Consider the following 18,408-nt stretch of genomic DNA (forward strand, 5'->3'; position numbering starts at 1 on the left):
AACACTTTAACCTGACTGCTTCCTTAACACACTACTCTATACCAGGAAGTATAAACCAGCCTATTTTGTACAGCTACAAGAAGGTTGACTATCTACGCTTGAGTGGGGACCAGCTACCGGTATCTTAAATTTGAATGCGTAGTTTTTCTATTTAAAGAAATAAATAGATAGAATGACGGCCTTATTTAGTTCTCTCCTGGTAACTTCATGTAAATGTATTCGTATTTTTCTAGCTTGCCTGAAGTGAGATCTCTATTCATTGAAGTATTTTAACATTTGGCGTCATCGAAGTAAAATTACAGTGATAGTTTTTTTTCTCTGGCTTGCGTGTAATGAAGAAAACGATTACACCCAATACGTTTTTGTGATGTGCTTTAATGTAAATAAGTGCTACCCAGGGTGGTCTGATCAAAATTTTGTTTAGAATATGAACATGAGAAAAACAAAAGCAACAAATAAATATCTGAAACTCCAGTAAGAGGGGATAGCGTTTTTTTTTCAGGGCTTTTCCGGTAACATGTCAGATGTCTTTATTTACCTCCGACAATGCGAAAGCCGAATGCAATTTAAAACTTAAAACTAATAGCATTCTCATAAGAGTTAGCAGTCGTACGTAATTTTAAATAAACAAAACGAAAATAGGTTAAAATATTTTTTTATTAAAAGTAAAAATACAGTTAAAAAATAATTTAATATCTCTGATGCCATTTTAAGCTGTAGGTAACGTTTGAAAGGTTTATTTAAAAAGTTGATGCCATCTTACTTTTGTCAATTTTTTTTCGAACGCATTATTGAGTTTGAGATGAAAGTTACAAGAGGCTTTATACAGCCCACTATTCCAATTGCACTAAGGAGGTAGCTACTTAACGAAGACTTCAGAGATTAAATAAGTTACCTTGAAATATGTAAACTTTCAGAACAATAATAATTGGTTTAATTAAAATCCTTATTACAATTTTAAACTTTCTTAAACATTTTCGTCTTAATGAGTATTTAAACAATAGTTATTAAATCCGTTATTATTACGTTTTGCAAAAAAAAAAAACAATTAATAAAAAAATAAAGTGAGCTAATTTAAAAACAAACAAAAATAGTTACAATGAATAGGTATAGAAAACTCTGCAGTGTACTGAAGTACAATTTTCATACAAATTATTCACATGAGATATTAACCTTAAAAGGTTTTTTTTTCTATAACAAGCTAGTTAAAACTTAAATTGAATTCACAAATACATGTAAATCCCTATTGTTTCTATTTCTACTGAGCAGTAGTCTAAAAATACACAAAAGATAACTAGACTATTCTTGCTTCCTTAATTCATACTTCACAGACATACTTTTATTTCGAACTATTAATACATTGGATTTTATTCTGTTTATATACATTCTTCTTTCTTCTTCTTCGATCTTAATTTTAGTGTTGGAAGGGATCCCCCCAACACAATTAAGTAAAAGTGTCAACTGGTTATGCGCCATTGAGGCCATAGACTCCGATTTCAGCCTGCTTTTCTTTTTGTATTTGCTTCCATTGCCTTTGTCCAGTCAAGAACGAACTAAAAGGCAGCAGTTGTTTGATTTTGGAGTTGTCTCTCCTAGAAGAGTGGCTGTTCCAGCTAACGAGCCTCATCTGCCAGAGATATACACTCTCATTTGCCATTATTTAACCTTTTTGTCAGTGACAACTCCTTGATTGCGAGTTACAGGCCTTGTCTCTAAGAAACGTCCTGTCTGGTAGCTAGACGTCTCCAACACAAACTTATCTAAATATGCTACACTTTACATGAAGAAATAGCCTCATGGTATTGGGTGAGATTACCAAAACATTTTAATATATCAGTCAATAATCCCACTGTAATATTTATAAACGAAACCGCACATCATAAACAGTTTATAATTTTGCACATTTAATTAAAATTGCCCTATGTTACATATTTAATAGAATTATTTTTTTACAATAGCTACAGGCGTAATTCCTAAGAGGTATGAATTTAACATCGTCACTTTAAAATAGTAGTTGTCCATAGGACTTACCAATACTGTCGTATTGTCAGTGTCGCTTCTAACAATATTTTAGTCCAAAACTACTCTTTAGCACTGAGAGGTGCTTTAGTCCTAGCACTTAGAATGTGTTAATTATGATTGTTTATTGCTAAAGTCTCATTATTTGTTGATTGATAACAGCTAAATCAATACAGGTATAACGTATAGATGATTTATAGCTCGCCACATAGTACTTCAAAAATAGGGTCGTTTAGCTCCGAACTTTTGTGTTGAACTCGGTACTTGGGTGTACCTAATCTTGCCAGACGGCTTGCTGACGTAGAATGTTTTGAGTTGTGTTCTCGTGGTTTCACTCCCTGAGTCGGTCGACTCGAGTTTGTCGTACTCGTGTTCTGACGTCACAGGAGTGGGGATCAAAGGTCGACTCATGGCCCCTTGTTTCACATTACTGCTCCGTCCTAAGGGGGAACACAAACATACATATATAAACATATTCGTTGATTTATGATGCTTGTCATAAGCGTTAAAACAATCTAAAAAAAAAAATGAGATTCTGGTATGTAATTATCGTCAAAACACAGACTAAAATTTAACTTTTCAACGCCGTCTCTCAGTAAAACTTTAGCTTTATTATCTAATCCTGATCACCATAATTTTAACACTTGGTAAATTGTCTTAGATACGATTTCGCAAATAGGATACAAACGAGTATACATACGTTTTTGACATGTAAAGTAAGGAAACTTTGTGCGAAGTTTCTTATGAAATGTTTTTTATGCACAGTAAATTGACACTGGATGCCTTATTTATTAATTAGTTAATTAGTAAATTAATTTACTCCCATAACCCGCCCATTTCTCCAACAGCCTTAATTAATAACCAAAAGCAACTACACGAAGGTGTTAAAATACGAATGTCCCTCACCTCAACTCCACTTAATAAAACTCAACATTAATAAGGCTGGTAAGTAGGTCACAAACTAGCTCTACGCCTCAATAAAACCTGCATGAGCTATAGAACTGGTTGGTGACCTACTTACCAGCCCTATTACTGAACAACTGATTACGTAACCCAATTACCTGACCCCATGTCACAGTCAAGCAGGTCCACCTGGCTGACGCTGATCACGTGACTCCCGCACCACCTCCATCTCCCCGCCCAGCAGTACACACATCTCCTGCGACGCCGACAGAACAAAATGGCGGCCAGAGCTAGGACCAACAAGGGGAGACAAACACCGAACCCTATGGCGAGGTGTCGGGATGTAACCCGGTCTGGAGAAATACAATAGGGAAATCCACTGTAGCAACAGTAAGGTACAAATCTATTCGAGGTATATCTTAAAAAAAACAACGAAACAAAAAAAAACAAAACAACTGAGCCACGATGCCACTTTAAAGTCAAGTTCCTCTTCTAAACTTGACGGTCCTGGGGCAAGTGAAGTAGAGTTCACCAGTTTCCATAACCTCAGCAAGAATTAGTGTGGTCAGCACTATGCCCAGCCGCCTTTGCTTTCCCTAACGTGAGTTAGGTACCCATCGGAGCTGGGTGGACTAGGGACGTTCTACTTACTGGAGCCCGGATTCGAACTGGAGACTTTCGGGTTTGAAGTCGTTTGCTCAACCATTCGACCACGTCGTCCCGGCAACTGATGTGACTTTGTAAAGCACATGCCAACAGGAGAGTTACAATTGCAAATGCGACTCACCATCCTCCACCCGGAAGTGAAAGTCCAGCCCCTCCCCCGGGCCGCTGCTGATGGTGAGGATGTACTGCGTGAAGTCCATGGCCTGTAGGTCATACAACGCCAGGTTAACCCGGCCCAGCAGGGGCGTGTCCTGCAGGTAGGTCACCGTGTACTTGTGGCGCCTGACTTCATAGAACAGGCCCTGCTGGAGGAACTTGAGGGTGAACTCCCCTGGAGGGACCAGCCCAGTGACCTTGACACTGATGAAAACAATTTCATCTTCTGAGGTGGTGAAGCTCTGGTTGTCCAGGCTTAGGTCGTCCAACTCTGGTGGACCTGCGGGGAACATTTATTGCATCCGTTGGGACTTTTTGGCTTGGAAACTTTGGTTTTGCACTTATGTTGTTGCAAATAATAGTATCAGAAACAAACATAATCATTGAATTTCGGATAAAAATAAAAAGAAAGCCAATGAGAAAAAAAGGCCATTTTTTCATCGTTAAAGATAATATTTTATGGGACAGGGGTTCAAAATCTCTCTCTATCTTTCTCTCTCTCTCTTTCTCTCTCTCTTTCTCTCCTTTTCTCTCGTTTTACGATTTTTAAAGAGGAGAGGTGAACCGTCTTATCTTGATCGTTTTTGTATAAAACACTTTATAATTTTAAAATATTGGGGGAAAAATATTAAAATTTAGAGGTCGTTACCAAAGAGACAGTTTCGACAGAAATTGGAGATTTTGATGTTTTGTTTTACATTTTAAAAATAATAATTTGCCATTTTAAATCAGTTAAGTAAATACATTTTTTTAATCTCGTGTAGTTACAACTGTGTTAAAAACATACATAGCTATTCAGAGTGTTAGTAAAACTTTAAGATAAGTATTGAACATAAACATTTAGTAGCTACTAGACTACCCGTTATCCTTGGATAACTGGGGATTTTGCGAGTCATATATATTAATTTATATACAGCTCGATGGGCTGTTATAACGTACATATCATCTCCTGCCTACACAAAAGCTTATCCTTACATTCATGCGCAAGTTATTGTCTTAGAGAATCGAACAATAGGTAGGAAAAGTCTATGTAATCAAACTAAATTTGTGAAAAAATCTTTTTAAAAATATGGCGAGCTATCAAATTATAAATACATTTCTAAAAATTTAAACCGTTTGGGAACCATCGATTACACTCATTTTTATATTTTTGTATCGAATATAAGCCGTTGAAAAGCTGTTAGAATTTTTTATATCAATTCATATATTTTAAAAAAACTGCCCTCAACCCTGGCTCTACTAATCCAAATTAAAAATAAAAGTGCTAATTACTACTATATTATTAGTAATTATTTCTTTGACAATTTCTAGCCTTAATGAAACCGGAATTAATTTTGTACTAATTACACAAATGTTATATAAAATATTCAATTTGAGTTAAAGAATTTGCTCTCTGGCAACAAAAATTTGGAACCATTTGGAACCAGCCTTTCATGTCTATTGCAATTGTGTACATTAAAAAAGATAAGACTCAGCTACTCACACTTAGCGAAGACGAACATGCCTCTGGACGTGTCTGTGGTGGTGTTGGTCCTCACGCCATTATCAGCCGTACACACGTACTCATCCACATCCTCACACGCAAACCTGGGCAGGTTGTACTCAACCACCCGGGCTCTGTCCGCAACCCGTTTCGGCGTACGCAGTCTGGTACTGTATATGACGACCCGGGGCGGGGGGTTGCCCTCGACGTGACATCTCAAGGTCACACTTTGACCGACCTCGACCTGTAAACGATTCGTCTGCTGGTTGCCCGTGAAGCTGATGATACCGCTGGGTCCTGTCAAACACAAACAACTTCAGCTGAACAAAAGAGTTGAACTGTACGACAATGTTTACAATCAGTATCCAGTGTTTCTTCAAGGCATCTTTTGGAGGGGGGGGGGGGGATGACCCCCCGAAGAGAGTCTACCCCCCCCCCTCCCTGAACGAAATGGAATTTATATAGAAAATATATACTTTTCACAGTGCCCCCCCCCCCCCCCCAGAAATTTCAAGTGTCTCTTCCCCCCCCCCCCCCCCCTTCCGGAGAAAAAGTTCTGGAAGAAACTCTGTCAGTATCAAAGGCGTAGTAATTACAACTACAATAGTTTTTATACATTAATGGAACATATTAATTATCCAATTAAGATTAGGCTCTTGTTATTGTACATTGCAAAGTTAAATATCAAGTAATTTCAATGTTAGTGGGTTTTTTTGGTGTGTTAAGTGAAAACGAAAGTAGAAAAAAACTGACTTTCAAAACGAGGCTTGTATATAGCACACATCGTCTGTTTCCCCAAGGCCGACACACCGCAACATTCGAAGTCTTGATCCACCTCTGATGTTACAAAAACACATGTGTTAATGTGTGAATCTAGAAAACGTATCATGTGTTACTCTAAAGCAACTTTTTCTTATAAACCTGAATGTGAGGGATTTTCCATAACTCCAGATGGTCAATTTTCATTTTCAGGTAATTTATATTTTTTTGTTTCCGACAATTAGTACAGCATCGTTGCAACATTTTGCAGGTATGTTTAACACTATTACCAAAGCAAAAATTTGTATTTGTATCACCAGAGTTACGGCCAAATAATGCTGGGTAAATCTTAGAGCTGATTAGTCTCAAATCGCATTTTGAATCCTACTTGATTTCTACCGTCCTTTGTTTTGAAAGACAAAATTGTGTCATCATGTCGAATAACAAACCCCACCCTTGCCACGAACACCACTACTGTAATGAACCCAATCACCGGGATGAACCACGGCACCGAAACCTCTTGTCATACCATGAACCCACTTACCACTGTACCGCACCGCCAAGGTGGATGAAAACGGGTTGTCGTTGCCAGTGTCAAGCGGTTGGCCTTGGTGGAACCACTGGACGCGACCAGCGGGTGACCCCTCTCTAGACCGGACACACACACACTCGATGGTTTCGTTAGCTTTGTAGTACAAGTCCTCTATTCCGCATGACGGAAGTAACTCAGCAGACGGGAATGCTGGAAGAGCAGAAGACACGTAATGTAGTTTTTTTTTTTTTAATTTTATGTTAGCTTTATACATTTTTTTAGTAGTTTTATAAAGTTTTTAGTAGTTTCATAAATTTTATAGTAGTTTTATAAATTTAATATAAGTTTTATAAAGTTTGTTGTAATTTTATAAATGTTATAGTAGTTTTATCAATTTTATAGTAGTTTTATAACTTTTATAGCAGCTTTATAAATTTTAAAGTAGTATTATAAATTGTAAAACAGTTTTATAAATGTAGCATATAATTAATAGATAAATAAAACTAAATGAAATCCAGATTCATTTAATTAAGCAATTGACAATAGGAGAAATAAGGCACATCTATTTTAATGATATCGGAATAACTTATGTATTTTTTTTCAATTTGTTTAGGGACTAGAGGGAAAAAGTTGGACATGTTAGGAAGAGGGACATTCCCCCCCCCCCCCCTTAAAATGAAAAGGTACCTTAAAGAAACACCGGTGGGTTGTGGTTCTACCCTTCTCCCTTTACAACCCCCCCCCCCCCAAAATTAATGGCTAGATGAAAGATTCGTATTAAAAACAAATTTAGAAATGCCTAAGGATCAGACACCCTCTGTAGGTGAGTAGTGCTGTAGAGGGTAGGATGACTCACACAGATCGTACAGCTGGTCAACGGCAATCCGCACACCTTTCGATTCCCCGGCCGTCAGGTTCGGGTACACGGTGACCTCCAGCCTGTGGCGACCTTGACCTAGGCTGGTCAGTGGGAAAGTCATGGAGCAGTTTGACCGGAAGTACAAGAGACTGGTGCTGCCCACCTTCTGCAGGTAGCTCTGTGTCTCGTATAGTGTGCGCGTGATGCTGACGTCTGGTCGGCTCTAGGGAGATCAGACGTTAGTGGGTTAAAGTATCACAACATCAGACTGATGGGTTAAAGTATCACAACATCAGACGTTAGTGGGTTAAAGTATCACAACATCAGACTGATGGGTTAAAGTATCACAACATCAGACGTTAGTGGGTTAAAGTATCACAACATCAGACGTTAGTGGGTTAAAGTATCACAACATCAGGCATAGGTTAAAGTATCACAACATCAGACGTTAGTGGGTTAAAGTATCACAACATCAGACGTTAGTGGGTTAAAGTATCACAACATCAGACGTTAGTGGGTTAAAGTATCACAACATCAGACGTTAGTGGGTTAAAGTATCACAACATCAGACGTTAGTGGGTTAAAGTATCACAACATCAGGCGTTAGTGGGTCAAAGTATCACAACATCAGACGTTAGTGGGTTAAAGTATCACAACATCAGACGTTAGTGGGTTAAAGTATCACAACATCAGACGTTGATGGGTTAAAGTATCACAACATCAGACATGGGTTAAAGTATCACAACATCAGACATGGGTTAAAGTATCACAACATCAGACGTTAGTGGGTTAAAGTATCACAACATCAGGCGTTAGTGGGTCAAAGTATCACAACATCAGACGTTGATGGGTTAAAGTATCACAACATCAGACATGGGTTAAAGTATCACAACATCAGACATGGGTTAAAGTATCACAACATCAGACATGGGTTAAAGTATCACAACATCAGACATGGGTTAAAGTATCACAACATCAGACATGGGTTAAAGTATCACAACATCAGACATGGGTTAAAGTATCACAACATCAGACGTTAGTGGGTTAAAGTATCACAACATCAGACATGGGTTAAAGTATCACAACTTCAGACGTTAGTGGGTTAAAGTATCACAACATCAGACGTTAGTGGGTTAAAGTATCACAACATCAGACATGGGTTAAAGTATCACAACATCAGACGTTAGTGGGTTAAAGTATCACAACATCAGACGTTAGTGGGTTAAAGTATCACAACATCAGACATGGGTTAAAGTATCACAACATCAGACGTTAGTGGGTTAAAGTATCACAACATCAGACATGGGTTATAGTATCACAACATCAGACGTTAGTGGGTTAAAGTATCACAACATCAGACTTTAGTGGGTTAAAGTATCACAACATCAGACGTTAGTGGGTTAAAGTATCACAACATCAGACGTTAGTGGGTTAAAGTATCACAACATCAGGCGTTACTGGGTTAAAGTATCACAACATCAGACATGGGTTAAAGTATCACAACATTAGACATGGGTTAAAGTATCACAACATCAGACGTTGATGTATTTAAGTAACACAACATCTTCTGTTACTATTACCTTTCATATTTCAAAGCCAAAACATAGTAATCTCATTTATACCTCTAAAATGTTAATATGTAAAACAATGTTCTACTTTAACTAAAGCCCCTAATAAAAAAAAATACACCATGGAAGTGTCGACTAAAACAAACAACAATTGATGAGCGTGCATGATGGGCGTGAGCAAGAAGGCCTCAGGTTGGGGATGAGCAGCCTCAGGTTGGTACCTCATAAAGACGATTGATCAAGCACAACGCTTGCGGGAATATCCGTTCTGTTCGACACGTCACAACCACTGCGTCACTTCCTGCCTTAAGGTCTGATCCTATACACTTGACGTCATCTGGTTTAGCTGTTTGTTCACGTGGAAAATTAGAATATAATTGCAATACGCAGGGAAACGTATTTTTAAGCATAAAAATAATTACTTAAATTGACATAATTTTTTACGTTGTTTTTAGAGGTCTATGTGCTCTGTTGAATAATTTGTTTTTCTAAATGTCTGTTTGTTGATAGGTTTCTGGTCTTACTCTAAGGTACACTAGGCTATGATGAAGTCTAATTTCTATCAATCTTTGCAGTCATGTATCTATTTGTACGTCATGTACCAAACATATATTTAAAAACCACGCTAACTATACAACACCCCTCTCGCATGACCTATGGCACGATATATCAAACACCAATTTCTAGCTCTACCTCGACATACAATAGCTCACACAGAAGCACAGAATTAACAAAGAACAAAGTATATATAGAAACCGTGGCCTATCAAAAAATCTTTGTCTCGCTAATCGTATGAAAACACTAAATCAAGATACGTCAACAACGTTAAAAGCTGTCTGGAAATATGACTGTTATTCTTTGCGATACCGCATTCAACGTTACGTTTAAAAGCTGTCTCGCTATAAGACGTTGTCCAAAAAAGCTGTTTCGTTTTACGGCGCGATCTTAAAAAACTGTCTTGATATACGACTTCATCTTTAAGAGCTGTCTCGCTATACGACGCCATCTGTCACATCCGTCTCGCTATACAACATCTTAAAAACACTGCCTCACCATAAAACTCCAAGTACGTGCACGATGTCTCGTATTGCGTCGGGTTCCCAACGGTGATACAAAGTGAATGTCTCTCAGCTCGCTTCAGATCCTTCACCGTCACGTCGAACCGGAAAATTCCGGCCAGCCTCTCGACCGTGACGGCGAGGGCCGAGTAATTGAGCGAGCAGAGGTTCCAGATCTCCGTGAACCAGCAGTTGGGGTAGACGGTCTCCAGCGAGTTGAGGCGGATACCGAACCAGAACTTGTTCTCGTCGTTGTCGTAGCTGCGCCTCATGTTGACCACGTGGCAGGTCAGCAGCCCGTCCCCGCGCTCCTCCACAGGTGAGCAGCTCAGCTTACCTGGCAGGGGGAAGGAAAATGGCGGATCGTTGCTGTTGGTTTTTTTTTTCGATATTTAAAACATAATACACCTATTCATTGTTTTAAAAAAAATAAGTAATATTTCGAGTATATATATATATATATATATATATATATATATATATATATATATATATATATATATATATATATATATATATATATATATATATATATATATATATATATATATATATATATATATATATATATATATATGGGATTATCTGAATCCGACTTCATGTTTTTATAACGCCTTCTACCCCCTCCCCCCTCCTTTTTCTATCACCTAAAGCCACTCCTCACCCTAAAATGACAGGTTAGGACTACAATTTTGAATAGGTTACAGCAATTGTTAGGGATATGATTAGGGTAAGTATACGGAATAATCTGATTCTACTAAGCCTGTCCTACACTTGATTTCCCGGCTAGGGAAAGTATACAATCCCCAGTCGGCCCAAACGGCCTTCTCACACTGCAGGTAAAATATAATTCTCGAGTATATTCTCGAAAGTAACATGATAATTAACTTGGGGAATAAGGGTGATTATTTACAGAGCTGAGTAATTGGTGGGGGGGGGGGGTAATGTTATAGAATCAGAAAACCTCTTAGTCCATCAAGCACTTATGAATAAGTACTTTATTTTTTACATTTTTCTTGGGGGAGGGGGGGGGGAGAGAAGGCGAAGATGGAAGGAACTGAACATTGTGTTGGCTGCACTATTCCTTATTTTCCATGGACAGAAAACACAGATACACTCTACTTTATCTGCCAAATGGAAGGTCTAGTCTTAACGGATGTCTATCTAGATATAAACCAGCATTAAAGTAATCAATTCACACATATTACAATACAGATATTACAATACAGATATTACAATACAGATATTACAATACAGATATTACAATACAGATATTACAATACAGATCGAATCGAACCTTTTTTTTTTGTACCACAAAATAATTTAAAAACAAACAACTGAATGGATCTGGCATGTATTTATGTAATTTAAACAGTATATGCCTACACAACACCTACACCTACACCTACACTTACACCTACACCTACACCTACACCTACACCTACACCTACACCTACACCTACACCTACACCTACACCTACACCTACACCTACACCTACACCTACACCTACACCTACTTCTACATCCACACCACATCACTTCACATCACATCACACCACACCACATCACATCACACCACTACATTACATTACATTACATTACATTACATTACGTTACATTACATTACATTACATTACATTACATTACATTACATTACATTACATTACATTACATTACATTACATTACATTACATTACATTACATTACATTACATTACACCAAACCTACCTTCTGTAAATCTCTGTAATAAAACACAAACCACAACAATCAGGTAGAGTAAGGTCCTCATTCTTCAAGCCCGTCCACAACGGTAATCTAATCAGGCTAGTGAAAGCTGAAGTAATCTTAGACTCCGTGACACAAGTACTGCTAGATTGTGACACAAGTACTGCTAGATTGTGACACAAGTACTGCTAGATTGTGACACAAGTACTGCTAGATTGTGACACAAGTACTGTTAATTTGTGACACAAGTACTGCTAGATTGTGACACAAGTACTGATAAATTGTGACACAAGTACTGCTAGATTGTGACACAAGAACTGCTAGAATGTGACACAAGTCCAGCTAGATTGTGACACAAGTACTGATAGAATGTGACACAAGTACTGATAGAATGTGACACAAGTCCAGCTAGGTTGTGACACAAGTACTGATAGAATGTGACACAAGTCCAGCTAAATTGTGACACAAGTACTGCTAGATTGTGACACAAGTACTGATAAATTGTGACACAAGTACTGCTACATTGTGACACAAGTACTGCTAAATTGTGACACAAGTACTGCTAGATTGTGACACAAGTACTGCTAGATTGTGACACAAGTACTGCTAGATTGTGACACAAGTACTGCTAGATTGTGACACAAGTACTGCTAAATTGTGACACAAGTACTGCTAGATTGTGACACAAGTACTGCTAAATTGTGAAACAAGTACTGCTAGATTGTGACACAAGTACTGCTACATTGTGACACAAGTACTGCTAGATTGTGACACAAGTACTGCTAGATTGTGCACATGCACACATTTACTAACACGCTAATAATCGGCCTGTCCGTGTTCTTAATGTGAAGAAATTATAGAATCAAACTGGCAACTAAGACGAGCTAATCCATATACCATTGCCAATTGTGTAGTAAACACGACGCTTGTGGTGTATACCCACGTACGGGTGTGTATGTTTGTGTGTGCGTGTATGTATGTAACAGGAAGAAATGTTTATTAAAAATTCGTCATGCTCTACTTGGTTTCAACTGGAGGCTAAAAAAAACATTTCAAGGTTGAAAGCTATTTCACCTTCGGTTTTGTCAACGAGTGTCCAGATAAATTTTTTATGCAATCGACAATGTTTAGACACACTAATAAAAACAACGATGTTAAGGAATAAAATATATTATTATTATGATACTTATAATAAAATTACGTGTATAATGCACAAAAAGACATTTAGCCTTTGACAAAACAATTTCTTAACTTCTATCTAATAGCACCAACTTGCCAATTTGGCAAATTTTCTTTTAATTTAATGCGCGCTTTTGATGCAGCAGCAACCGGCATTAGGTCAAGGACAGAGTGTACACTGACAGTCACAGCAACCTATGAGGTCAAGGTCAGGTGGTTAAAAGATTATGGCAGTCTACGCCTCCATGCATTCATCTGTGAATTGAATAGATTTACTGACGATCCATTATTGCAGCCCACAAATTATGCCACTTGGGCAAGTCTAGACACACCAATAGGCCAACACACCAATAGGCCAACACAGCAATAGGCCAACACAGCAATAGGCCAACACAGCAATAGGCCAACACAGCAATAGGCCAACACAGTTGTGAAGAAAAGGTGTGTCGTGTGTTGACGTCTAATGGAAGATACAGTAGAAAGAATGTTTGAATAACCAGACAGCTTTGGCCTATGAGGTGTACAAAATATAGCCTGCTCTTTGTTACCTGCTCTTTGTTAAGACAACCATGTTATAACATAACATTAATACATGATAAAGTTAGTTGTTTTTAACACAAACGTTTAACCTAACCATAAATATTTTCAATGGTAAAAATCAGGATAATGTAATATATATATATATATATATATATATATATATATATATATATATATATATATATATATTTATATATCAGCACCGAAGCAGTCTTGCATGTTGTCTTTTGTTTACCGGCGTCTCCTGTTGTTGACGATTTCATATTCACTTTTCATGCAACTAGGAATATATTTTATGAAAGTAATTTTGTAAATACATTTTTTTTAAAGTTGTTTTAGTCATTTAATGCTTAGAACACCACAATAAACAAGTTATAGAAATGAAGACGTGAATATTTTTATTTCTTTACACAAATGTTCTTAATTTTTTTAGTGTTGGAAGGGATCCCCTCCAACACAATTAAGTAAACGTGTCAACTGGTTAAGCGCCATAGAGGTTGTTGACTCCGATTTCAGCCTGCTTTTCTTTTTGGATTTGCTTCCATAGCCTTTTTCCAACCACTCATCTGCCCGAGGGTTCGAGCTCGAGACTTTTCAGTATAGCAATCATTAGCTTTACCGACTCGACCACACCGACCCCTGATGGTGAATTGAATGGAAGATGGTATATTTAGTATTAATGTTTCATGCATACTTTTAATGTACCTTTTAATGTACCTTACTCGTGAACTTTAATTTCCATTGATTTTATCTATAATTATAATAAATGTGTTGTTGTACAAGAAAATCATAGATAAAACAGTAAACACAATTAGAATGCTAAAACCGTCATATATATGACAAGAGTCTGTATCTGTTACGTAACAAATTATAATCATCTTTCAAGTGTTTCATTATAGCTTACCATGCCTAGACATCACATGATTTCATGAAGTTCGTATTTCCATGTGCTAATATTTTCTGCACACAATGTGGTATCTTGAAGATTGCAGATACATGAGTTGACATATGAATCTGTAACATTGTGAGGAGGAAAAATGGCGGATATTGTGGTGCACTAGTCCTAATCACATCGAACTGGGCTTTTTTTTAACACAAGACTTTAAATCACATCTAAATCGATTTTAACACCAGACCTCAAGTCACATCTAAATGGTTTTTAAACACAATACTAAAAACACATCTGATTGTTTTTCAAATACTAGAAGACAAAACACATCTCAATGTTTGAAACATAACCGGGTATACCCGAAACCAAATTCAGAAAATGTGATATTGTTCAAAACGTGAACTGTATCATCAACCAGTCACGCATTAGTGTATTCACATTCAAAGCTACAGTACAAATCTTGGGAATAGTTACTTGTATACAAGTACATGCCTAATTGAAATAAAATGTAGTTCGATATTATTATTTTAAAAGTTTGTTTATTTAAAAAAGTAATGCTAATTGATTACAGACACAGTCACGTTCCGATTATTCTCCTGATTGTTTTTGTACTATAAACTTTTTATTTATTTCAAGTAAAATAAGAACTGAACGCTAAAAATATTAGAAATTTAATTATATAATTTTGTCTTAACCATTAAAATAACTGAGATGTATGAATAGCTTTTTCACCAAAACTTGAAGTTTTTTTTACAAAGGGTGGTAAAAAGTTTTTTCAAATTGTCAAGATGTTAAAAAAATCGATCCTAATGCGTCCATTAAGTTTACACTTAATTATTTTAATTACTGGCAGTCTTCGAGAAGTTTCTACAGGCGTACGTCGACCCATTAATTAACGTCTTAAAAACAAAAGATTTGTTTGAAGACTAATTTCAAACACAACCAAACAACGATCGATTTTCAGTGCAGCGGTGGTTTGACGCCAACACTAATTATGTGGCTAGTAATTAACTGGATTAGACAACTATTCTGTTCTGACGTTTTTGATATAATAATTATAGTAATTATGTTGTGTCCGGGTCATTAAACTAATTAAAGAGAAAACGAAACAAAAATGTTATTGTTTTATAAATAAAAGTATAAAATGTATCAAGCAAGTAGAATGTATAACGCGATAACTATCTGCTACAAATAGAAAATATAACTGTCGAAAAGGTCTGGGAACAGATGGCGTCGTTAGCAACGTCAAGCTGGAACAATGTTTCCATAGTTACGCTCGGTTTAGACATCACGTCATCGTATGTATACCTCGGTCTCATCACTGAGCGTCAATACTTTTACATAGAGTGCTGTTCCCTGCTAGTCGTTGGGATGGTGTCGCTGTTTGGTGGTGTGAGCAACGTCATCAACATTGTGACGTTCTTGTCTATGGGCATAGCCGAGTCCATGACGGTGTTTCTGTTGCTGCTGGCTTTCTCCGACCTGGCGTATCTCTTGGTCATGTTCTTTAACACTGTGCTATATATTCTCTACTTGGTTGAAAAGGTGAGCAATTATTCCACCTGGTTTTATTTTAACCCCGACGGTGCCAGAACGTTCTGCGCTCATACCAGCAACGTGTGCAACACGATGAACATTCTACTCACCATGCACATGGCGGTGGTCAGGTGTCTGGCAGTCATACGACCGCTGCACTTCCGGAATGTTCTCTCCGGAAAGAAGACACTCCCCATCGTCAGTGTCTACCTGCTGTTCTCATTGCTAACCTACATTCCGATCCTGGCTTTCATGGGAAGAGACGTGACCTTCGACCCCAAGGTCAACGCTTCCAGACTGGTCACGTGGATCTCGCCTCAGCGAGAGAAGGTCAAGAATATAATCTGGCTTGTAAGAGACGCCATTTTGCCTTTCGCGGCGCAGGTCATTGTTATAGCATGTGTTGTGGTTATGACTGTTGCTCTTAAGGCATCGGCCCACTTCCGGTCAGCTAATACAACATCTGCATCACACGCACAAGCTACTGCTACATCACAAGTGCAACCAGCTACAGCATCACATGTGCAAACAGCTACAGCATCACAGAACCAGACAGACAACACAGAGATCAAAGACAACATGAGACTACTACAGCGTTCATCCAACCTGAGCCGTAAAGACGTCCACGTCATTCAACAGCTGGTGCTGGTGTGTCTGGTGTTTGTGGTGTTCAACACACCGCGTGTTGTGTTCAGTCTGGCCTCACTAGCAGAAGACAAGTTCTCCCTGGGGGGCGTGTACCACTACCTGTACCTGACAGGTGCCTGCCTCGTCTTTTTATTCCAGGTCCTCAACTCTAGCCTACACGTTTTTATTTACTACAAGTATAGCTCCACATTTAGACAACATTTCATGGCCAAGTTCATCTTTCAGATATAGTTTAAACAGATTGTATAGCTCCATATTTAGACAACATTTTATGGCCAAGTTCATCTTTCAGATATAGTTTAAACAGACAGATTGTATAGCTCCATATTTAGACAACATTTCATGGCCAAGTTCATCTTTCAGATATAGTTTAAACATATTGTATAGCTCCACATTTAGACAACATTTCATGGCCAAGTTCATCTTTCAGATATAGTTTAAACAGATTGTATAGCTCCACATTTAGACAACATTTCATGGCCAAGTTCATCTTTCACATATAGTTTAAACAGATTGTATAGCTCCACATTTAGACAACATTTCATGGCCAAGTTCATCTTTCATATATAGTTTAAACAGATTGTATAGCTCCACATTTAGACAACATTTCATGGCCAAGTTCATCTTTCAGATATAGTTTAAACAGATTGTATAACTCCATATTTAGACAACATCTCATGGACAAGTTCATCTTTCAGATATAGTTTAAACATATTGTATATCTCCATATTTAGACAACATTTCATGGCCAAGTTCATCTTTCAGAAATAGTTTAAACAGACAGATTGTATAGCTCCACATTTAGACAACATTTTTTTGCCCAAGTTCATCTTTCAGATATAGTTTAAACAGATTGTATAGCTCAACATTTAGACAACATTTTTTGGCCATGTTCATCTTTCAGATATAGTTTAAACAAACAGATTGTATAGCTTCACATTTTGACAACATTTTTTGGCCATGTTCATCTTTCAGATATAGTTTAAACAAACAGATTGTATAGCTTCACATTTAGACAACATTTCATGACCAAGTTCATCTTTCAGATATAGTTTAAACAGAGAGATTATATAGCTCCACATTTAGACAACATTTCATGGCCAAGTTCATCTTTCAGATATAGTTTAAACAGACAGATTGTATAGCTCAACATTTAAACAACATTTCATGACCAAGTTCATCTTTCAGATATAGTTTAAACAGACAGATTGTATAGCTCAACATTTAAACAACATTTCATGACCAAGTTCATCTTTCAGATATAGTTTAAACAGACAGATTGTATAGCTCCATATTTAGACAACATTTCATGACCAAGTTTATCTTTCAGATATAGTTTAAGCAGACAGATTGTATAGCTCAACATTTAGACAACATTTCATGGCCAAGTTCATCTTTCAGATATAGTTTAAACAGATTGTATAGCTCCACATTTAGACAACATTTCATGGCCAAGTTCATCTTTCAGATATAGTTTAAACAGACAGATTATATAGCTCCACATTTTATGGCCAAGTTCATCTTTCAGATATAGTTTAAACAGATTGTATAGCTCCACATTTAGACAACATTTCATGGCCAAGTTCATATTTCAGATATAGTTTAAACAGATTGTATAGCTCCACATTTAGACATTCATGGCCAAGTGTATCTTTCAGATAAAGTTTAAACAGACAGATTGTATAGCTCCACATGTAGACAACATTTCATGGCCAAGTTCATCTTTCAGATATAGTTTAAACAGATTGTATAGCTCCACATTTAGACATCATTTCATGGCCAAGTTCATCTTTCAGATATAGTTTAAACAGACAGACTGTATATCTCCACATTTAGACAACATTTCATGACCAAGTTCATCTTTCAGATATAGTTTAAACAGATTGTA

General features: G+C 37.2%; 2 protein-coding genes across 2 annotated transcripts; one reads left to right on the forward strand and one right to left on the reverse strand.

Moving 5' to 3' along the window:
- Positions 1-1,150: 1,150 nt before the first annotated feature.
- LOC131930536 (uncharacterized) lies at positions 1,151-12,698 on the reverse strand. The gene is made up of 11 exons (XM_059287074.1): positions 12,542-12,698; positions 11,732-11,837; positions 9,999-10,340; positions 9,167-9,291; positions 7,375-7,600; positions 6,531-6,728; positions 5,981-6,064; positions 5,228-5,524; positions 3,710-4,024; positions 3,081-3,275; positions 1,151-2,459 (listed from the first exon to the last, which is right to left on the reverse strand). Exons 2-11 carry the CDS (start codon positions 11,790-11,792, stop codon positions 2,236-2,238), a joined length of 2,067 nt encoding a protein of 688 aa, XP_059143057.1. The 5' UTR covers positions 11,793-11,837; positions 12,542-12,698; the 3' UTR covers positions 1,151-2,235.
- A 2,865-nt stretch (positions 12,699-15,563) lies between these two features.
- On the forward strand, positions 15,564-16,751 carry LOC131930545 (uncharacterized). The gene has a single exon (XM_059287086.1). It carries the CDS (start codon positions 15,564-15,566, stop codon positions 16,749-16,751), a length of 1,188 nt encoding a protein of 395 aa, XP_059143069.1.
- The last annotated feature ends 1,657 nt before the right edge of the window (positions 16,752-18,408 follow it).

Source organism: Physella acuta, unplaced genomic scaffold (genome assembly GCF_028476545.2).
Source record: "Physella acuta isolate Inbredline_101_S28 unplaced genomic scaffold, ASM2847654v3 ptg000099l, whole genome shotgun sequence".
Taxonomy (NCBI): Eukaryota; Metazoa; Mollusca; class Gastropoda; family Physidae; genus Physella; species Physella acuta.